The sequence below is a fragment of the Canis aureus genome, chromosome 34 (genome assembly GCF_053574225.1).
Source record: "Canis aureus isolate CA01 chromosome 34, VMU_Caureus_v.1.0, whole genome shotgun sequence".
Lineage (NCBI taxonomy): Eukaryota > Metazoa > Chordata > Mammalia > Carnivora > Canidae > Canis > Canis aureus.
In genome coordinates this window covers 26,634,870-26,658,986 of record NC_135644.1, presented here as the reverse complement: position 1 = coordinate 26,658,986, position 24,117 = coordinate 26,634,870, and the positions used below count along the sequence as shown (strand labels likewise).

Here is a 24,117-nt window from a genome sequence, read left to right as displayed (position 1 = left end):
GGCTGGAGGGGGAGGGTATATGGCATCAGGTTAAGTATGTATTTAAAGGACATATGACTTTTGAAACAGTCATATGAGGAATAGGGGAGAAATGGTGAGCTAAGGACAGGACTAAGGCCTCCCATGTGGGATTGAGAGTCCAAGTGAAGCTGAATTTTCCTTAATAGCACTTGGCCACCCAGCATGGATGCAGAGAAAGTCAACTGTAAGACAGATCTGGGAATGAAGTTCCCCAGCCATGGTGTAGACAAGCAGGCAAAAAAATCAAGGGCACAGCTAACTGAGTGGTTAGGCTGGATGCTGGGGAGGGGCTGGTAGTCCAAGAGACCTTCAGGGATCAAAGAGCAAGGAGCAGGAGAATGAGAGCTCTACTTCTCTGCTTTCTTCTCACCACTCTGGTGAGAGGCCTCTACTTGCTACAGCATTCATTATGGATAGAAAAACCAAAATAAAACAGAGAAGGAGAAAACGAGAAAACTCATTATTTCAAAATTCCTTTAACACTTTTCTTAAAAGGTACAAATCATCTAAATCATCCCCCAAAAGCCTTTTTAAATTCCAAGACTAGGAACAAAATTATGGTTAAATGTTTAATTAATGTTTATTATAGCTAGCATGCTAGTTTTAGAAGGTCAAATTTATGATACAATAAAGTAATATTTTTCACATTTTGTGGGTCTATTTTATAGTGCATTGGGGCTCACAGTATAATAAATATCTTCTATTATTTTGTAAGATTCTTGTATGCAAAGCTGTACAGGGCTGAGATAATATTGAATTTCAAGTCAAATTAGCTGGCATGAACATGAGGCAAGTCACTTTATCTTTCAGGACTTCAGCTTTTAGAGTTGTAAAATGAAGGATGGGGATAAATCTCCAAGTTTCCTTCCAGGATAAAAAAAAAAAAGAGCATAATTTAGTATTTTAAATTACTATAGAACTGATAGGACTACTCCTTTTCTTTTATGATAGACTTTTGTTTCAAGCTATAATTTATTGAACCTCAGTCCTTGATCACGAACACATACTCCATGATAACACCATCTCTATGGGAAATTGAATCCAATTGAATCCATTTTGCATCACAATCTACTCTACGTTCCACCATTCTCTGCTCACATTTATTCTTTGGAAGCTTCATCTTCAAAAGTTCAGAGAGACTTTTTTCACCACCTTGTGACCATGGGTCTCTAAGGAGAGGCCATATTACATTGCTTCCAAAAACCAAGCCTCTGATTTCCATGGGTGGGTACTCTGCAGCAACGCCTGCACATCTTGGATTTGTCACTGAGGATAATATGATAAAATGCCTATAGAGTATCTATTAGAATGCTTGAGATGTGGGAACACTCCATAGAGTATACCCAATACACTGAACAGCATGATACACGGGAAATCATCAAAACACAGCATTATTCTTGTCCCATTTAGGTATTTCTCCTGCTGCTCAGTGAAAACTAAGCAGAAACCATGACTCACTCCTGGGTTACAAAGGGTCCTAAAGTCACTTTAAGACACAAAGTACAGCCTTGATTCAAAATTAAATTGCCCAGTTCCAAGAAATGAATCAACTCTTCCCTCTTTATTCATATGATGACATCTTTCATTCCCCAGACGCTTAGACCATCAGAGTCCATGGGTAGAAAGGAAAAGGGGAAAACTGCTTAGTGATCCTGGATGGCTCAGTGGTCTGCTCAGGGCATGATTCCAGAGTTCTGGGATGGAGTCCCACACCTGGCTCCCTGCATGGAGCCTGCTTCTCCCTCTGCCTATGTCTGCTTCTGTGTGTGTGTGTGTGTGTGTGTGTGTGTGTGTGTGTCTCATGAATAAACAAATAACACCTTTAAAAAAAAAGGAGGGGGTAGATATATATAGGAGAGGCCAGCAGAATTCTCATTAGACTGGTGACTGGTGCTGTCCCAAGTTAACCTGGCAGGTGGCTAATGCTGGCAGGTGGCTAATGCTGACTCTTGCCTTCCTACCAGTTTTGTTGCCTTGATTCCTAGCTGGGAAACATTTCTGGGAACATACCCCTGATGTGGGTCATTTACATTTTCCTTTGTCTAGGTGCTTCTCTTCCACCTATCAGGTTCTGATTTATTGCTATTCCACCCCTACTTCTGGGGGGGCGGTCCCCCTTCCCATTGGCAGGAGTCCTGTTGGGCAGAAAAATCTCAGGCAGGCTGCCTTTGAAAGTGACCTTGTGCTACTAGGTAATGATTTCTTAAGTAGGGCACATAAAAGATTGATAAATAGTATTTCGTGAGGACCTTCCAGGTTCCATTTAGAATATAAGAAGCTGGAAAGAATGTCATCTCCCACTTTAAGCACAAGGAAAAGCTGCATCAGAACTTTTCTCAAACCCATCAGAGAGCCGAGGTCACAGGCAAATAAACCGGAGATTTAAAGAAAGGCAGATGTTTCCAAGGAGACAGGCAATATGGAAACTTGCTTACTTGAGACAGAGCATCTGGGAAAGACAAGGCCACCACAGAAGTGGGTAACAACACTTTGTAATTAGTCAATGAATTTTTACAATTTCCTGCTGTTGTAGAGCCTGAGAGTGTAGAACCCATGGAAGTTTCAGAGACAGGGGAATTTACATGCCCTTACAGGTTTTTCTTTATAGAAAGCTCATAACAAAGATAAAGGTCAGGGGAGAAGAGCAGATGAAGCCTCTAAGGTCTAACAGATAAGAACAAAAGCCCTACGTGAGTGGCAACTCTTGCTTTGGGCTCAGGTTGTGATCTCAAGATCATGAGATCAGGACCCCCACCCAGTGTCAGGCTCTACATTCAGTGGAGAGTCTGCTTGAGATTCTCTCCCTCTGCCCTTCCCCCTAATCCCCCCCTCCAAAACAAATAAATGAAATCTTTTAAAAAGAAAAAAAAAAGAACAAAAGTCCTACAGAACAAAATCTGTTGGGGGTAGTGAGCGGTGTCAAGCAGCAAACCCACCAGGGCATAGTGTAGACCCATTACAGCTGGGGGGAAAAAACAAAAACAAACAAAAACAAAAAACAAAGACACCCTCCTCTTCTAGGGGAGGGGGAGGAAGCTCTCTCCCACACAAGAACCCCCAAGACAGGAGGCACAGTTTGTCTACCATGGGGAGGAGAACAAGATCACTGAGCAGGTTCTAGCCCCAAGACCAAGTGACAACAATCCTGCCTGAGACTGAGGCTGAACCAAGAAAGCAGAATGCCTCTTGCCTTATTAGATACAGGCCAGCAAGTGTCTAATAAGAATCTTCTGAAGGGGAAGGAACAACAGGAGCAAGGCTCTCTGAGGCACAGGCTCCCAGGGAAAGCCAAAGCCTATGTCCACCATAAGCTATGCAATACTAATTGCCAATAACTGAAAATAGCTGGTGAATGGATAAACTGTGATTAACCCCAATCATGGCATACTACTCAGCAATAAAAAGGAACTATTGATACACATAACAATGTGACTAGATCTCAAATGCATCATGCTAAGCGAAAAAAGCCAGACCCAGAAGTCCACACACTGTATAGTTACCTTTATATAACATTCTAGAACAGCCAAAAGTATAGGAACAGAGATCAGTAGTTGCCAAAGGCCAAAGGTGGGTATGGGGTTGAATACAAAGGGGCATGAAAGATTTCTTTTTTTTTTTTTTTTGGCATGAAAGATTTCTTAAGGGTGATGAAGCAGTCTATATTTTGCTTGTGGTGGTAGTTAACATGTCATGCATTTGTCAAAATTCATGGAACTATACACTAATTAAAAAGGGTGATTTTACTGCATATAATTTATATCTCAGACATTTAAATTTTAAAAAAAGAATTTCGTTAAAATTAAGAACTTTATCAAAAGACACCATTAACAAAGTGAAAAGTCACAGAAAGAAAGGAAATAGAACTTGCATACAGAATATATAAATACACAAATGAATAAGAAAAAACAGACAACCCAATAGAAAAATGGGCAAAAGTCTTGAGTGGACATTTCACAGGAGCTGATATCCAAACGGTCAATATGCACAAGAAAAGACACTCCTATGAAAAAACATTCATCAGGACACTGGGGTGGCTCAGTGGTTGAGCGTCTGCCTTTGGCTCAGGTTGTGATCCCAAGATCCTGGGATGGAGTCCCGCATTTGGCTCCTCTTAGGGAGCCTGCTCTCCCTCTGCCTGTGTCTCTGCCTCTCTCCTCTATGTCTTTCATGAATAAATACATAAAATCTTTAAAAGAAACAAACAAAGAAAACAAAGAAAGAAACAAAGAAAAGACAATTCATCATCTATCCTAAATGTATATGAAAACCTTGTTGAGGTACCACTACACATACATTAGATGAGCTAAGAGTAAAGACTGGCAACCAACCAATGTTGGTTAGGACATGAAGCAATTGAAACCAGCTGCAAATTTGTGTAACCTCTTTGGAAAACTATTTGGCAGTGTTTACAAAAGCTAAACATACCTGATCCAGCCATCCCACTCTCAAGTATAAATCCTATAGAAATGAGTGCATATGTCCACCATAAGACATGTTCAAGAGTGTTTCTAGCACCATTATCATAAGAACAAAAACCCGGAAATAACACAAATTTCTATTAACAGGGTAATATATAAGCAAATTGTGGTATATGTCTACAATGAAATACTACCCAGCAACAAAGAAAAACAAATAATTGCAACATGCAACAAGAATGAAACTCACAGAAATGACAAGTCAAGGAAGTACAAGAGTATATACTGTATGATTTGAATTATATGAAATTTATGAATAAGTAAAACTAATTTATGGTGATGAATTCAGAATAGAGGTTATGGGTGCAGGTAATATATACTGAGAAGAGGCATGAGGGAAACTGAGCTTCAGGAAACGTTCTATATTTTCTTTTTTGTTGTTGTTTTTTATTTTTTTAGATTTTATTTATTTATTTATTCATGAGAGACACAGAGAGGGAGAGGCAGAGACACAGACAGAGGGAGAAGCAGGCTCCTTGCAGGGAGCCCGATGTGGGACTCGATCTCGGGACTCCAGGATCACATCCTGAGCTGAAGGCAGATGCTTAACTGCTGAGCCACCCAGGAGTCCCCGTCCTATATTTTCATCTCAGTGGTTTTTACATGAGGCAATATATGTCTGTAAAATTTCATTCAGTCACACACTTATGTTCTCTGCTCTTTACTGCATGTTTACCTCAATACAATACAATAAGAAGAAAATACCCCCACAGCACAGTGGAAAGGCTAATGATAATGTGCACAAATTGAATATCAACAAGACTAAGGAGTATATAAAGACTTGTCCTAGTCTCTGACCCTAGTGTGTTTTCTTATCAGCTGCAGACGAAGAAATGTGCCTTAGCTCTATAGCCCATTGTAGATAGATCAGGCTTGGATGCAGCCTCTCTCCCTTCTAGGGCCCAAGCTTATGCAATGCCCAATATAATATCTTTTTGTTTAAAGCACTGCAGAGCAGGCATTTTCCTCTAATGTTTTAAGAGATATTTGTTTTTATACACTATTAATTGCTGTAGTATAACTATTAACTGCAGGTTATTTTTTTTCTACCACTAGAATAAAATTTCTTGTTGCACTATCATTCTCCTACCATGTCATTTACCAATAAGTAAAGATTTGTGTGCTTTACTGTATGTGATGCTGTACCTCCATAAAATCGGTTTTTAATGGTCCTGCCAACACTCCTAGGGAGGCTACATCCATCGACATAGGGCCTCCAGGACTCATGCACTGGCGACCAGTCTGGGGAATGCAGTTATTTGCAACATAGCAGCCATCCTTGTTTTCAAGTCTGCCACAGAAGCAGCTCCTCTAGTTCCCTGTGAGCATCAGACACTGATCCTCAAGCCCCAACTGCAGGGCTTCCCCATTAAACTTTCCAAGTCAAACTGGAGGCCGCTCACTGGAGCTATAGAAGAGGAATAACCCATCCACTCCACCTTTTGCTTTGCCCATCGGGCTCTTCCCAACATATCTCTTCACAAATCCTCTCCCCTCTTCGTAAATGTACCTTTTTTTTTTTTTTTTTTTTACATCTTTAATGTGAATGAGAGGTCCAAGAGTGTGGGAGCCAGAATCAGACTTCACTTTATAGCTACTTTCTGCTTTTTCATCCAGCACCTTTCCCTGGTGTGCAGCATTTGTGGTTTACGTTGGGTATCTCTCAATCCAGACTTAAATACTGACCTCCTGTTGCAGGAATTTCCACTTGAACCATATTAAATTGTTGATTGTTGACTACTGTTGATCTACAAGAATTGCAATTTCATATGGTTCAAACTAACAGTTTTATTCAAAATAAAAATTTTAGAGAAACCAAACTTTAGGTTGGGTTTGAGCAAAAGGGAAAAAGGGTTCTTAAATGAACACCAGGGCAAACCCTGAAACACCATCAGCAGAGCATCTCACCTTGGCTTTCAGATGAGCACACAGTTCCTGTTGCTTTCTTCTGTCCTTAGCCAAAGTACCCTCTATTGCATGTGCTGCGCAGGCCTCCGCAAGGGTCAGCACAGCCTTCTGGATAAAGTCTCTCCTGTTCTTATTCCAATTTGATATCAGGATCCTTCGCTGCTCCCTAGCAAAGCGATATTGATCACAATATTTCTCATGCTCCACCTGAAAAGATAACAGATGGCAGACACTTATTATGAAACTGAGCCTATGCTTTATGTCATTGTTATTAAAATGAATTATAATCAATGATTTAGAAAAACTGGGGACAAACATCTTAATTGTGAATGTAGTAACCAGGACCAGGTACCAGTCTGAAAGTTATAAGCTGATGGTTAACTGGTGACTAAGGACCAGTTATTTAATGTTTGTAAGTCCTTAGTTTCCTTGTATAGGGTGGACTCTCACTAGGCAGTCCTAAAACAACTTCCACATCTACACAGCAATGAAACTATTCACAAAAAGCATTATTTCCCCTGTATATAATTTCAAAAATGTTCTATCTTTAAATCAGTTGGGATATTTTAACAATTACTTCAAGTGCTTCACCTAGACACATGCCAATAAAAGTATATTCCTATCATAATTCTTAAAACCTCAGTTTGCCCTTGATTACTGAAATATTCAGGTGATAGGATGTCTAAATTTAAAGGAATTACAGCAATTATGTTAGCTTTTCCCATCCTGCAGTCCTGATGGACATGGACAGTCTAACATGGGTACTGGTAGTTCCTGCTGGCAGTAAATCTCAACCATGAGAGATCTCAGAGTCTTGAGGGGAAGAACAGGAATGGAGATTGCCTGAGCAGTTTGAAAAATCTTTGTAGGTGATTCTGAGATGCTCCTTATATAAAGTTGTGTCTCCTGAAATTGAGAGCCATTGACCTACATAATTCTTTATTTTGCCAGTTTAGACCACATCTCTGAATTTAATATATTATTTAACCCCTAAGTGGAGTGACAAAAGAATCTAGCAAGCAAGATAAGGTTGTCCTAAAACAATAATTTAGTTATGGTTAATTAGGTACAGGATGAAACAGGCTATGGATTCACTTAGACCAAATATCAGTTACTAAAATATGTTCTGGAAACTTCTGAGCTTTGTTTCCAAAAGCTAAAAATATACTTAAAATCTGTCAAACACTAAGAAAGGAAGCATACACCATGCAGAAATGAATACTAATCAACCTAATGTAAGAAGTGAGTATAAAAATCTTTATCATGTCAATAGCAGGTAAATACAAAAACTTACAAAGTTAAAAATGACAGCTGGTTACAGAAATAAATAGAACCAACGGGGAATAAAAATAATGATCCAATTTAATAAATTAAGACTTTAAAAATCTAGAGTGAATTATTTATTACATAACATGTTTTTTACATAACAGGTATCTACAACAAAATAAAGATCAGAATTAAATAATTGTTGGCGGGGGAATGGGGGTAGGAGAGAATGGTCATCTGGATAAGTGACCTTTGCTTAAGTTTCTTTATCTGTAAAATAGGATAAAAATAGTACTCTTTCATCCACTGTTATACGTCTTATAGGAGCTTACACATGACTGCTATAAGGTAAATTCTACTTGCTTAATTTTAAATAATTACAGAAGTGCAGAGTATGTGATAATATTTTGTAGCGTGGCCCATTTAAAAGTTAAGAGTTCACATGTGTTTGTTTGCATATGTGTCAAGGTGAGTTATGGTAAAGTTAATTGGTGACATGGTAACTTTTGTTTACTTGTCTTTGTGGCCTTATGAACTAAAGAATGAAACAATAATTTCCCAGGACTTTCTTGGGGAAATTTCATTCATGACTCTGAGCTCTAATTTGGGGCATTTGTGTTTCAGACTCACCAAAGGGGATCAAGTGGAATCACTGTTGTGGGGATGACATAGGTAAGCGCCAGCCCCCAAGGCAAGTGCTGGCTTCCCCATGACCAGAAGGGCTCAGATGTGACAGGCTCTGTGGATAGATGAGCTGTCACCACTTTCAAGACCCAGAGATTCCAGAATCTTTGAAGATGAGCAGGTGAATGCACAGGCACCCAGAGGCCAAACACTGGTAGAGGAACCCAAGAGATCACAGTAAAGATCTTGGTGCAAGCAAGCATGGAAGAGAATAAATATTGCTTAAAGGGTTTTCCACCTTCTTATGGACCATAGGATTTGACAAATGAGAGACTCAACCTATAACTCTGTTATTTGCTAGAGTGTAGGAAAAAAATAATTTAAAAAATGTATATATATTTTAAATTTATATCTAAAAATATAAATTTTGCCTAGTAATTACTGACCACCAGAATTATTTAATTTGCTGTTATAGTCCAGCACTCACCAAATCATGCCTAGATTTGTGAGGAAAATATCTTTGTAACATGTTCAGATACAGAGTCCTTCTGCCACAGAGATCTCCAGGATACTGATCCAAAACAGCCTGGTAAATCCAGTGGTCTTCTTCACTTAACTGGAAATTTCTGGAAGCAATAAAAAAGTCATAACATATTGTTAAGCAACCATGGAGTTACAGAGAATTCAAACTGCTCAAGCTACTAACAAATGGTACAGATTACATAAAATGAAGCCTGGTGTTTGTTTATTTGTTTATTTTAAATACATTAGCCAAATTAAATGTTTGCTATAGAAAAAGTTCTAAATTCTAATCCTTTATTGGTCTTGCCACAAATTCCAGGCATTATTTCAAGAAGTTTGCCAAGTGACATAATATTTTAAAAATATTTATTCTATCCTTCCTATGATAATATTTTTTAAATCATGGCCAATGAGAGAAATAAATGAACATGGGGAAATAAATTATTGAGACATACAGAATAAAAAGAATTTTTATTCCTGGAGGAAAGCACAAATGTAGACAGCTAAATGAACAATTACACAAAGGAAATTAAGGCCTGAGGAAAGCACTTATTTAAAGTTTCACTTTAAAATAAGTCTAAAATTGTCATTTACTTTACCCTTTCAACTTCTCACTATGGAATTAAGACTAGATAATATTAGTGAGAAGATTACCAGTGGTATTAAATTTCAGATCACTAAAGAAATAATTTATAAATAGGAACAACTCTTCAAGGCCCTACCTAAAAACATGTCCACCCTACACCAAAAATGCCTTTATCATTTCAGGAAACTCCTAGGCACTGGCCTGGTTTGTGTTCTACATAAGGTTTTAGCAAAGCCCTGTGCAGAGTGGAAAGGTTGCAATAATAGCTTGAAGTATAAACGGAATTAATGTCTCTTTATCATTCTGGGTTTATTTGCATATTATTATTCCTGCTTAATAAATTGGAATAATCAAATACAGATGCAATCAGAGAGAATATTATTAGCAACAAGTATTTCTTTGATCCAAGATGGAGACTTGCTATTGTTTATTTCTACTATATCAATGATCTTCTACTTTGAAGTTAATTGTGCAATTCAAAGAATTTCTCATATGTCTTCTATGTCCTTGAAAAATATTTGACAACTTAAAATAGAATAAAAAGCTCTTTAAATCAGTAATACTAATGGGAATTCCACCGTCCTCATACAAGGTTACCTAGTTTTTGTAAAGCATTTCATTATTCCAGTAAGTAGCAAGAAAGAAAAAATTCTCTTTCAAAGAAGATAATCTTTACTAACAGCTCTATAATGGGAAGAAAAAAGAGGGTTGGAGGTGCTCTGCTAGGAAGCATACTCCACACTTCTGTATGACACAATAATCTATGGCAGAGAAATACTTTGAGAGGAGTTGTTTCATTGAACACACCAAGTGTATTGGTTCTGTCTGAATCAGTTATGAATGCATAGACAGTCGAAGCCTTCTGCAAACAAAGCATTTCAAATAGGGGTATGAACCTGCAGAAATTCTTGCCTGAGTGTACTTGGCATTTAAAATACTCTCAAGTCTAGGGCGCCTGGGTGGCTCAGTCAGTTAAGTTTCTACCTTCAGCTTGGGTCATGATCTTAGGGTCCTGGTGTTGAGCCTCGAGTCAGCCTACCTGCTCAGCGGGGAGCCTGCTTCTCCCTTTCCTTCTGCCCCCCACCTCATCCCACTCCATCCCACCCCCCGCTTGTGCTCTCTCTCTCTCAGATAGAGAAATAAAAATCTTTAAAAAAACGAAACAAAACACCACCCTCAAGTCTTCACGGATAATACCTAAGCTCCTCTCTTGAACTCATTTTCATTCATGATAACAAAAATGTATTTTAATAGCAGTTAGCCACATAAATTCTCTTTTACTGCACCACAAGTAACAAAAAAAAAAAAAAATTGACCTGAAGTCCATGTCTTCATTCATACTTTTAAACTGTTTCCTAATCAAAGGGACTTGAACATGGTTTGACTTTCCACCTTTATTTGATTATAAATGTGGATGTATGTAGTAGGGTGTGTGATGAGGAGGGGAAAGTAACAGAATCAAGGTCCAATACATTGTCCAATCTCTTAAGTTGTCATTCATCTATACAGTGGATGCTGTTGTGTTATGCCATATCTCCCTTATTGGCTCAAAGTCCCATCACCAAAATGCTGATAATTCACAGATGTACCTCCATTCACTGGAGAATTGTCCTGGACCAAATGGGAACTGCCTCACCCAAAATGTTTCTCTCCTACCTGTTTTTGAAGGCCAGCTGCAACCAATGTTTGGCTGACATTGGGTATAGAACCGCCAGCTCACTTACCTCCTGATGGAACTAATCCCATGATACCATTCATGCTCTAGAGTTTCACTGTGGGAGCAAACTGCAGCCCATTTCCACTGAGATCACCTCCATACATAGACATTTTCCTCTCCTCTTTCCTTCTTCCCCTTACCATCCTTCTGAGAGTATTTCCCAACAAATCACTTGTTTTTACCATTTCTGTCTCAGCTTTTCTTCTACAGAACCTGACCTAAGATGATCTCTAAACTGTCTTACCTATAATTTTCAAAGATAGTTTTAATCCTTTGGTAAATGGAGAAGTACTTCTAAGTTAATTGCTTTGATGATCTTTCATATTGAATGGTGGTACAAGATTGCGGCTACACTCAAAAAGAAAGTATAAATGGCAAACATTTACAAAAATGCTTTTCAAATAAAAGCACACATTAAGCAGTGTACATTGCTATAAATAAATGCAGCAGCAGGAGAATTTGTGGCACTGAGTGCATTTTAATGTATTGTGTGAATGTATTAATTAGGTGCCATTTTAGCGACAACATCAAAACCACTTAAACATATGAAATGATAATACAACATCAAAACTATTTCAAAGCAAGCATGCTACAAATGATCATATCCATTTTGCTCTTCTTATTGATTTTAGAAACCTCACATCTCAACAGCTTTTTCCAATTACCACAATTACACAAATTGTAAGTCATTTTTCTAGAATACATGGAATAGAAACAAAAAACATACTTAAAATGATACATAAATACTCACAATGTTATTATTTTAGAGTATTTATAGCAGTTTCCAGAGCCACAGGCCTAAATTTTGAGGCAAATATTCACACTGGCAATAGTTAATGGCACCGTCATACATCATCTCCATTAGGATGCTGTTTGCAAGGGAGAAAGCTCCCACCATTATATATACACTGAGTCTTCTGGATAGTAAAAATCTAAAGGAATATTCAAACATAATAGCCTCTTCACAATAACAAAGTAGTTGTTTCCTACTTGGCCCCTAAAATAAAATCAAATTTAATAAATCTGTATTTCTAAATTCCAATCTGAAAATTTATCTTTACTAATCGTCTTTTCATTGTACAGGAAAATCTATATAAAAAGCTAAGCTATATAGAATAACTAAGGTTAGCTTTTACCTTCCAAAGTTCCTGTTTTACCTTCCAAAGTTTTCTGTTTAATTGCTTTGCTAGTGATTCCAATAACAGAAGTAGCTAAATTATGCAGCTATTGAAAACTATTCTGATCACTTATCCAGATTTCTAAATTTGAAAAGTGACTCTATAATTTTAAAAAGTTTAAAGAAGGCTTTAAAATTATCCTAAACTTCTGCAATTTTTAAATTATCTTTAGACAAAAAAAAAAAAAAATCCTTGGCAGGTCTGTGCAATTTCTTTTCTTTTTGTCCACCCAAATTTTCTAATTTAAAATGTTTCATAATTTTCATCTTTATAATAGCACAAGATTTTATAGTTTCCAGGCTTCCTGGGCACTTCTAATACTTCAGGGAATTCCAGACTCTAAAAATGTGAAGTATCTACCATTCAATCTCCACCCACCCCCCCATCCCTGCCCCATAATGAAGTCCCATGATATAATTTTATCATGATATCCCAGGATGTGAGACAAAATAGGTAATTTAGAAAAGGAGAATGTCAGCTGTGAGAATCAAACTACACCAGGGTTGATAAGTCTCCCTAATTCTACCCGTTTGGATCATCCAAAAATCCTAAACTGACTCACAATTAAATGAACTACTAGTTTTCTTCTTAGTCATGCTTAAGTCACTTCCTTAACATTCTGGTTCCATCAAAATACATTTGTGGTGGAGGAGAGGCAGAGAGGTAGCCAATGATGGCAAACAAGGTACATGAGGGTAACAAAGTATTTTAATAGCAGATATAAGTCTATGAAACTAAACATGGTGTTCACAAATGGCTGAAAATTGTTTTATAATTTTCTCAGAGTGAAGGGAGTTTTCCAGCAAAATGGTAGCACCTCCTTAAGCTGCCTGATACATCCAACAGCTAGCTCGAGATTGGCAACTGGCCATAGTGAATCTAGCCTAGAGAAAAATTCTTAACTCTTCTAGTATAACAGTGGCAGGAGACATCTAGTGCTTCTCACCACTAAGAAGCAGGATTGGTTCACTGATGGATTAATGTGAATAAAAGATAGTTCTGATGTAATCGGCTTATTTGGCTACACTGGGTCTGACCTTCTAGGAAATACAACTTGATTCTACATTTTAATGTTGTCTTTCCGACTCAGACTCAAACACTGAATCTAATCAGCCTGGTTCCTGAAACGGTCTCCTCACTCCACCCCACTCCCTTTATTCAAATATAAATCTATCTTTGATTTTTAGCCTGGTTTACAGGGGGCTCCCCAGCCTTACACTTATTTCTGACCAACAGAATCTCCTCCTTGGGTTTTGTTTGAGTAAGTACATTTCTTTCCAGGAAATCTATTCTCACTTAGTAGTTCTCACCTTCAGGGTCCCAAGCTCCACCCAGTCTGCCTACTGAGGTGGGAGCTGATGGCTAGAATAAAGTAGGCTCTCAGAAGTATGACCTTTGCTTCTCAGCCTTTTGGCTAAAATGAAATGTAGAAGCATGGCCAAAATCCACTGAATTAAAGAATGAACAACAAAATTGCCCATAGGATAAAGCAAGAACTTGCATCAGCATCCAAAGCCATAGTCTTTGAGAGGTGACAGGAAAGTAAAACTATGGCAGAGTTCTAAAATTGATGACTCCAGAATTTTTCATAGAAAGGTTTAGGGGTATGAATCTGTCCAGAAGAGGAGGTTAAGTGACTTATTTGGAAGTTGTAATTGCTATTTACGTAGCAAGTACAGTGTTTTTTCTTAGATGGGGGAGGGTGGTAATAGTTGTCATAGAAAGCTTGATTTTTTTTTTTTACTACCATGTGTATTTTTTAGAAGTGGAGTAGCTGGGTTGATGGCAAGACTCCTAAACCACCTTATCCCTACATCCATCTACACAATTTTAAGAGGCAATATAACTCCTAGTGGAAGTTTTGAGATCAGGGGATAAAACAGCCTGTTAAAAGTAAAATATAATAGCTCAACCACTCCATGTGCTGGGTTTTAAATAATTATATTCATCATAAGAAGTATAAGGAAAAGGTAATTGTAGCAAACATTGCCCCTACTCCTGCTTCTGCCCACCAGAATCCTAATTTTATTCAAGATCTACCTTCTTCCATAGGGCGCCCTCTCCAGGGAAGGTGAGCACCATCCCCATCCCTGAGATTGAATCTTGATTGATTTAATCCATTAACAATCATCTATTTACAAGCATCCTGTTCTTCTGGCCAGTGTTTGGTATAAGCATGGATGAAAGACCCAATTCTGGCCAATGAAATGTAAAGAGAAGTCTTCTAAGGCAAAGTTTTCCTAGCTTACAAGGAAGAAATGGTCCTTTTCTGCCTCTGAATATTATGGTGGGAACTGCTGCAGGAAGCATCTAACTTGTAGGAAGGCAGGGCACAGAATGCAGAAAACCCAGACTTCACTGTGCTTGGACTTCTCTACTTCTGCACTTTTTGGGAAATAAGAAAAGAAATCTCCTTATTGCTTAAGTGGTATTGACTTGTGTTGAGATTTTCTTACTTATAGCCAAAGATACCCTATTTGATAGCTAACTGACGGAAAGAAAAAATGACTTTTTAAATATGGCATCCTAATATTGCTTTGGAAGGAAAGTGCTATGAAGGATATAGAGATTAAAGAGATGCAGATCCAATATGTCCAGAGACCACTATCTACGGTAACATTCCTCAGATGATTAGCAACTGTCAGGTGTTCAACATCAAGGGCCATTTTTAAGACAAAAACCCAAAACTAAACATAACCAACTCAAACTCAAATGTATAGAATCAGTAAAGACAAGATCATGGGATCCCTGGGTGGCGCAGCGGTTTAGCTCCTGCCTTTGGCCCAGGGTGCGACCCTGGAGACCCGGAATCGAGTCCCACGTCAGGCTCCCGGTGCATGGAGCCTGCTTCTCCCTCTGCCTATGTCTCTGCCTCTCTCTCTCTGTGTGTGACTATCATAAATAAATAAAAATTTAAAAAAAAGACAAGATCATCTACGAGCATGTTATATGCTCCATTTTTAAAATCCTGCTGATCCAGAATTTGCAACCATGTTACTATTTTATTTTTCATTTTGAGGAAGTAAGAACATTTTTAAGTGCAATAAAGTTGAAGTGAATAAAGTTACCTGTACAGACATTAAGACTCAGTTTTAAGAATAATAAAACTGGTCTACTTCTTTGGGATGGCATGAGGAAAAATTCAATTAACCATTGAGGGCTTTTGAAATTTTATTTACTTATTTATTTTTTAAGTAGGCTCCATGCCCAAAGTGGGGCTTGAACTCACAACCCTAGGATCAAGAGTAACATGCTGTTATGACTGAGCTAGCCAGGTGCCTCAGGCTTTTGAAATTTTAAATGCCACATAAAAATAGGAGAATATCACTTCAAATCAACTGTCAGTAATCACTAAAAAATTATAAGAATTGATTAGTACTGACAGTCCTCTTTCTCAGTTTATTATTTTTTAGACATTATCAATATTCAACTTTATTTTCTTGCATAGGCACTAATATGGCAGATAGACATAAGTCTGAGCATGTTGATTATAATTTCTTACATTACTGGTTCTTCATAGCCTCAGTTCTAATGATATGGTTTCCTCAAAGGATTGGGCCTCAAGGTATAAGGAATATGCTACACATATTTTATTATTTTAATAATAAATTCTATCTGTATTAACCAGGTTAAAATAACATATGTCAATTGTCCTGGGCACAAATCTTTCAACCTGCTGTTTCCATTTTCTCCAATCTGATTTACTCAGGATTAATTTGATTTCACATCCAGCAAAGAAGAGAAACCTCTCATAAATGACTCCCACTCCTTCATCCTGCAAAACCCAGATTTTTCAGTCTTCAAAAGTATTAAAAATGTAGCTTCAGACAACACTACACTGTGTAGTTTCTAGCTGAAACAATTATATCAAGAAGGCAGATACGGGCTGCAGTGATTTTAACAATAAGGATGGTTGAATCTAGAAACTTATAGCCACTATTCTTATATTTTCACAGACATATTTAAACAAACATCTGAGTAATTATACAAGCTGAATTATTAATTAATCAAGCAAACTTTAAGATTAGCTTTTGGGGTACACTACAGAAACTGCATCCATTTTTTTCCCTTGATAAAATGCATTCCACCTTAGCCAAAAGAACTTAAAATATACTTCATTCCCATAACAAACCAAAAGAAGGTTGAACAATTGTCAAATATGGCTTTTAGTTCAAGAGTCATAAAGTAATTAAGTATTTTCAATGACATATTTAAGAGAAAGCTGTTAAATATATGTGACAAAAATAAATCATAGTCTACAATCATGGCTTCTCTCTAGCAAAAATTGCGAAGTCAGATTGGACAAACCATGTTGGAATATGCCAAGAGAAAATGAGAGTTACCGTAACCTAGGATGCTGTACAAGTGGGTCATATAACCAATGTGACTAAGTAAACATGCTAATGTTCAAATAATTATGTTCCTAATTCTGAGCACTTCTCCCCTTAGGGAAGCAGAGGAGAGCATGTCTCAACCTTGACATACAACCAGCCCAGATCAGACATGTAGAACATGAGATTGGACATCCCCAGGCACTGAAATTTTCTAAAATTTCCAAGACTACATTCTCAGAAAAGAATCCCACCTGGTAATTAAGGCCCCGATGTTTTAACTTGTTGTAACATCATCAAGTAAGTAAGTATCAGTTATTCTGTTCCTTTCCCTCTCTTTCCTCTATCTTGTATTTATCAAGCAACACCCTCATGTGTAAATATTTGTTTATTAAAAACATTTTAAAGAAAATTACATGAAGCCACTCACTGTTTATTGAGTGCTGGCTTCTGATGCTGGCTCTTATCTTTTTCATCTTTTTTTGCCAATTCTGTTGGCAAAACTTTCACATAAAGATAGTGACAGAGCTATGCTACGTAAATAAGTATTGAAAAAGAGAGAGAAAGAGCATATGAGCAAGACACTGGTGATATTCACACATGATTGCAAAATCCAATGAAGCCCAAAAGATGAGCCAAACAATGGAAAGTCTGCTGGTCAATGTATAAATTTTCTACTTTTCTGGAGAGCAATATAGCAATACTCTTAAAAACGTTAGAATTTTTCAGTCCTTTTGACTCAGCAATTCACTTCCAGAAATTCATGTTAAGTGAATATCATGGGATTACTCAAAATACAGCAACAGAGTTATTTGTTCCAAGGTTTTTAAACAAATATCAAAATGAATCCAAAACCAGGAAATGGGTTGAATTTATCTGGTACAACCACATATTGTAATATCATGCATATAATAAAAAATATGTTGTAAAGGAATATTTAATACAGCAACCTAAAACATAGGTTAGTAAACATTGATTGGAAAAATGAATAATATTGGACTTCATTCACAAACAGGAAAAACAATGAGTACGTGTAGAGTATGTTTCCATTTTTATAAACAATATACATATAACTTAAATATATAAAAATGCTACCAGAGACTATCTCTTAGTGTTGGGAACCTAAGACTAACTTTCACTTCTCTTTGCTTGTCTTGATTTTTAAAAAATATTCTGTAATAAATGTAATTATTTCTGTATTAAGATAAAATATATATATAAGGAAACATGTATATAAGGCAACCAAACAGTTATCTTGAAATTTACTAACAAGTAACTTCACAGAGTAAATTAAAATAATTTAATTGAAACTACAGGCCTTGATAATGTACACACAGAGGGCAAAATTGTTATAATCATTGTGAATTTTAAATAGTACTCAGATTCTGATCTCATAAAATAATAGGATAATAATTATGAATCAATATTTAAAATTTAATATACCTATCAAGCAATAAAGTAGAAATTATTTGTTATCTCTCTATAGCTTTTGCTGCATATTGGCTTCAGATCTGACATAGCTAAATGGAGCAGACAATTATGTCTCATCTATATGATTAATTCATCCAAATATTAGGAAATTAAAGCCACAATCTCATCTGAGTCTAAAACAAGCAATTAAACTTGTCTTCATGTTACTAATGAAATACAGCCTAAATAGAATCTAAATAGCTTTATACATATTGAATAAAGAAATAGGTTCAACTGTAGTCAGATTTAAAATATATGTAAGTTAGAGTAGAAGACAACATTCTTTAAAGCTGTGCTATCCAAGACAGTAGCCACAAGCCACATGTGACTATTCAGGACTTAACACATAGCTAGTCCCAATTAAGGTGTGCTGCAAGGGTTATCTGCAGACCAGATTTCAAAGACTTCATGTGAAAATGGAATGTATTGTATCTCAATAATTTTAAAATATTGATTATATATTAAAATTATAATGTTTTGAAGTATTGAGTTAAATGAAATATACTATTAAAATAAATTTCATCTTTTAAGGAATATTTTAACATGGCTACTTAAAAATTTTAAATTATCATTATATGAGGTTCAAATCTGTGGCTCGCGTCATACTTCTATTCAACAGCACTGATCTAGTAATCAATGCATGACCAACACAACTGATATATGTACATGCTTGAAGTGGTATAGTGTGAGGGAAAAGCTGTCAATTCAGATGAGCAGAAGAAACTCATTCCTGTTCAACTATCTGCTACCTCAGAAACTTTGGAGAAATTCTTCACTTTCCACTTAGCTGCAGTTTCTTCATCTGTAAAGTCATTTTTAAAATGGGCTGTATTGAGGATTAAAATGGCATATACCTGTCATGTCATTTAACAGTCATTAAATATCAACAGTATCCCCTTCACTCTTTAGATTTTAAAAAATCTGTGTTTTTGTTTTACAAAAACAACAGGTATGCCAAATTATGTATAATTTTACCTCCTGGAGATAACTGTTGTTATTGCTTGTTTAGATAAACTTCCAGTCTTTTTTCTGTAGCTTTATAAATGTAGATGTAACACTTTCAGAAGGAAAAGGAAAAAAAAGAGAATCCACTATTTTTCAGACTAATTTCTAATTGCATAGCAACTTATTGCAGTTATTTGTACCATTATAAATTGTTTAATATAATTATTAATGAAAGTGGATATATCATAATTAATGGAGATAATCCTCTAATTGTTGGCTATTTTGTCACCTTAAGGATTTTGCTATCACGAATGAAAGGAAAAAAACAATGTTGAATATCCTTGAAGCCAACTATTTATTTCACATCTATGATTGTTTTAAGATTATTTCTAAACAATTACTCACCTTTATAAAAATTTTTGATGACATAGTGTCAGATTGCTTTCCAAAAGAATTTATATACCATTCATGTATGAAAATGCCCATTTCTTCTATATTTTCAACTTTGGATAATTTTTTATGTTTTACCATCTTATAGGTAAAAATCTGAGTATTTTTAAAAAATGTAAATAATAGTGAAAGGGAATATAAGGGAAGGGGGAAGAAATGTGTGGGAAATATCAGAAAGGGAGACAGAACGTAAAGACTGCTAACTCTGGGAAACGAACTAGGGGTGTTGGAAGGGGAGGAGGGCGGGGGGTGGGAGTGAATGGGTGACGGGCACTGGGGGTTATTCTGTATGTTAGTAAATTGAACACCAATAAAAAAAAATGTTTATTGCTTTGATGAGTAGAAAGGTTTTCATAAATTTCTTTGTCATCTGTATTTGGAATTCCTACCCAGAGTTCCATGGACTGCCACTATGACATCTATTCACCTCTCAGTACCCGCACCATGTACTGTGTGTCTCTACCTGTTACTGGGGTAGATGAACTATCTGTTTGTTCCTCTATTTGTGTACCAAATCCCATTATTGGATTATTCTTATCAGTATCAAACAGAGTAATATTTCCCCCATTTTAAGCAAAACAAAAGACAAATCAACAACATAAAAGTCTGGCCCTACTTTCTTGCTCTCATTTACAAAGAACTTCTCAGAAGAGCTGGTCTATACTCATTGTCTTCAATTCTCTCCTCCCATTCACTTAAATCAAACCCAATTGGGCATCTGTTCCCACTTCTTCAATGAAAATGGTTATCAATGACTCAACAGTTGCTTATCATCTCGAGCAAACAGTCCATTATCAGCCATATTTATTTGACTTAGCAGCATTTATTCAGTGATCATCCCTCCTCAACTCACACTGCTGACCACTTCTTCTCCATTTGCCTTCCAGGACAGTATAGTTCCTTGGTTTTCTTCATATCTAATAGACCTTTCCTCAGCATACAGTATTGGGTTACCCCTCTCCTTGCTGATACTTTAATGCCAGCAGACCTAGGGATCCATCTTTGATCTCTCCTTTGTCTCTTCACTCACTATTTTGGCGATCACACCCATTTTCATGGTGATGACTCACCAATACGAATCTCCAGCTCAGATCTCTCTCCTGGACTCCAAAGTCATATAACTGACTTCCTTCCCAGAATCTGTACTTGGATATCTGACAGGAACTCAAACCCATGTCTAAACCGAAACATCTGGTCTTCCACATAGCACAACCCTACTTTTCTTATAGTCTTCCCCATCTCAGTTGATGGTAACTACATCTTCCCAGTTGCTCAACCTCAAAAATTTTGATTATTCTTTTGTTACTCTTTTTCACATGCCTTTTGAACTCTTCAGCAGATGCTGTTGGTTCTACCTTTAAAATATGTTCAAAAGCTGGCTATTTCATAACACCCCCACTTCCTGATCCAGGCCACCATTATCTCCCACCTAGGTTACTTTAGTAACCTCCTAAGTGTTCAATCTTTTCTTGTCCCTCTCTACCTCCATCTTAAACACAGCAACTCCCAAAGTGATCCTGCTAAAACACGTTAGGTCTTGTTACTCCACACTGCTCTCACACTTTTACTTCCAATAGCTTCCCATGTCAGAGTAACATCTAGTTGCTGTAGCTCAGGGGAAATAAGGTTACTGACTGGTACAAACTCCCATCCAGAGCCTACCTTTGGATATGGGGATAGAGTCTTTCCAACCCAAACCAATGAGCTGCTACAAAATAGAAGGAATTAAAATAAATGTTGGGGTTAACCATGCATCCACTGCCTTTAGCCCAATGAAAATGTTATAATTTAAAAATGTCCCCTCAATATTTCAACTTTCTTATGTCATAGCACCACACATCTGTTTAAAATAAGCATCCACTCACTTGTGTAGGTATGTACATATATGTACACAATCTATATGAATTCTCATAAGGCCTAATAGCTAGAAGCAAAATGGGAAATGGCCATATCAACATAGTGGCAGACACTGGCAATCTATAAGTCCAATTAATATTATAGCTAAACATATCATTCATTTTGCGAATTAGAATAGTACATTTATGTGACTTACTGCCCAGCAGTCACAGATTGCTGATGCCAACCACCTCTGTATTTATTCAAAATAGTCCATTTACTCTTTTTTTCTCCTCAAAGAAAGTACTCCTGAAAACTCAATTTTATTGATGCTTCATCATTCATTACAAGCATTTTTATAAAATAGTCTCTTCAGTTAATGTTTACATGTAGTTCTTATTTGGTCGGGATACATGTGTATATATGTTGCTTCCCCTAAATATTCTAAGCCTTCTAAATGGCAAGGACATATTCTAGTCTAGTCTGTCTACTGGTGCCCCTACCAAGGAGTTTAGCAGAAATCACTCTATGTTAAGGATTACTCAATAAACATTCACCAAGTAAAAATATCAGTAATTATATAAAATTTATTTTGGACAATTACATGTGGCAAGCAGACTTTAAACTAGAACTTATGAACCTATATTTCTCCAGAGTGGATTCCTACTGCTCCCATAACATGCCTTGCCACTCTCACCTTCATTGTTTTCACCTTTAATTCAACTCAACTGAACAATTATTTATTTGAAAGCTACTATGTGCCAGGATGTGCTAGGTGCTAAGGTTCTGCTAGGTGTTAAGGATACAAATATTGCTAATAAATTATTTTGTCTTCAAGGGGTTTACAGTCTAATCATTTAATATCCCTTCTTAGAATGTCCTCCCTGCTTCCTTTCTGCCTTTTTCTAATTCTACTCAATCTTTAAACTCTGTAGTGAACTTTACTTCCTCCACTAAGCTTTCTTAAGCTATTTTTCCCTCAGTGTGTCTTCCCACTGCAGAAATCTTAGCATGTAATATATTTTCATCTTATTCTCTATTTAACCTTCAGTAATGACAGTGGAACTGTGAATCTCAACTTTTTCTGAGTGGTACAGCACTGTACAAAGGAAGAGCAGAAACTGAGTTCACATGACAAGGGAAGTAGGAAAATGAGCTGTGAAGGATAGGTCTTAGTGGAAAGTATCCACTTAGGCTACCAAGGCAAACTTGTCCATGTTTAGGAGCTACTAACTCAGAAACACCAGTCTCAGCCAGATTTCCTAGTGGGCCAAGACACATCTGGGAGGAAAGGTAATAGGGCAGTCAGCATGCTTAAAAAGGAAGAAGTCAAATTTATCTAGCCACAAGCAGCCTGATTATAATCCATTCCCCAGAAAAACAAAAGAATAAAATTTTAAAAAACATCTCCTTCTTACTTGATAAGCTCTAAAATCTCTTCAACAAGATTGGGATGGGGAAGGAGAGAGGATGTTTATTTTACAATTAAAGACTTCAACTAAGTTCATGGTTGAGTTAGCATTTCATTGTGACTGAGTTTCAATTAAAGTGTAATTAATTAATCGATCCGCACATATAAATGATATATTATTAATTTCTTTTCTGAGCTTTACTGCAAGGTAAAGGGATGGAAAAAAAGAAGGCAGAGAGACAAGGGAGGACCGGGGCTCTTATAAGCCTAAAAAGTGTCTGCCCAAGAACACGTGACAATCCCCACAGAAATGTAAGAAAAAGTGTGGGTCAGGAAAGATTCAGGCTTCATCTGAGATTGCCTCTCCAAGTATGTGAAGACAAGTAGAAGCTGTACCCAGAGGCTATTAAAGTAAAGAACTCTACTTAGTAGGATTTAAAGTTTTCCTTGTTGTTATTTCTTAACACTAGCAATTTCATATAAAGGAGTTTCATTTATAGGCAATTCATTAAGAAATGTAAGGAATTCAAAATATTTATTTTTATTCAAAATATTTATTATTTTAATATTTTATTCAAAATATTATATTAGCTTCAATATAATAGAATTTATATTTTGAAAAAGAGGAAAACTATTGAAGGGACAGATTTATAGTAAATTAAAGTAAACCTTTTACTAAATTCCTTACATTTAAAAAATAAATAAATAAATAAATAAATTCCTTACATTTTTTTAAACTCCTTACATTTCTTAAAAAAAAAATCCTTACATTTCTTAGTGAATTGCCTATAAATGAAACTCCTTTACATGAAATTGGCTTCAATATTGGCTTCAATATAATAGAATAAAAGGCATATTTTCCTATGAAATATTCCTCAGAAATTCATATATGAAACACATACATGAAGTAAGCTAATGATCTAACCTACAGTGGCATTTCTGGCTTTGTTCACTTATTTAATTAAAAGATGACCCCGCCAAAACTGAATTTTAAATCCCCTAATGTTGTATTTGACATTCAGAAGAGGACTTGTCATTTTCAGGATATATCCAAAAGTCCATTTTCTAAAAAAAATTTAACATGTTTTTAAAAATTTATAAAACATATTTTGTGTTTGCTCTAGAACAAAATCACAGCGGATTATCGGTAACATAATTCCATGGACACATTTTCCATTGAAACCAACTATTACTAGTAATGATTTATAAATTTCCACTAAAGAAGAGTTTCACATCTTAAAATAAAAATTCATAGTTGCTGAAAATTCATGCTTGAAAACTATTTCTTAATTATGTAGGAAAGAGCTCCGTGAGGGGCATATTTTCATCATGTTTCAATTTTATAAAAATCTTTAAAAATAGTGTTCAGGAAAATTA

General features: G+C 36.3%; 1 protein-coding gene across 15 annotated transcripts in view; it reads right to left on the bottom strand.

Moving 5' to 3' along the window:
• Window positions 1–24,117, bottom strand: part of CCDC148 (coiled-coil domain containing 148) — a 281,532-nt gene that overhangs the window by 178,651 nt on the left and 78,764 nt on the right. For all 15 annotated transcript variants that reach the window (XR_013371894.1, XR_013371892.1, XR_013371898.1 and 12 more), the window contains 2 exons: window positions 8,782–8,920; window positions 6,405–6,611 (listed from right to left, as the gene is read on the bottom strand). Coding sequence is in view for 4 of the 15 variants with exons in the window: in XM_077883545.1 (XP_077739671.1) it covers window positions 6,405–6,611; window positions 8,782–8,920 (346 nt within the window). In the remaining 11 variants the exon portion in view is untranslated. The remainder of the gene's footprint in view (window positions 1–6,404; window positions 6,612–8,781; window positions 8,921–24,117) is intronic.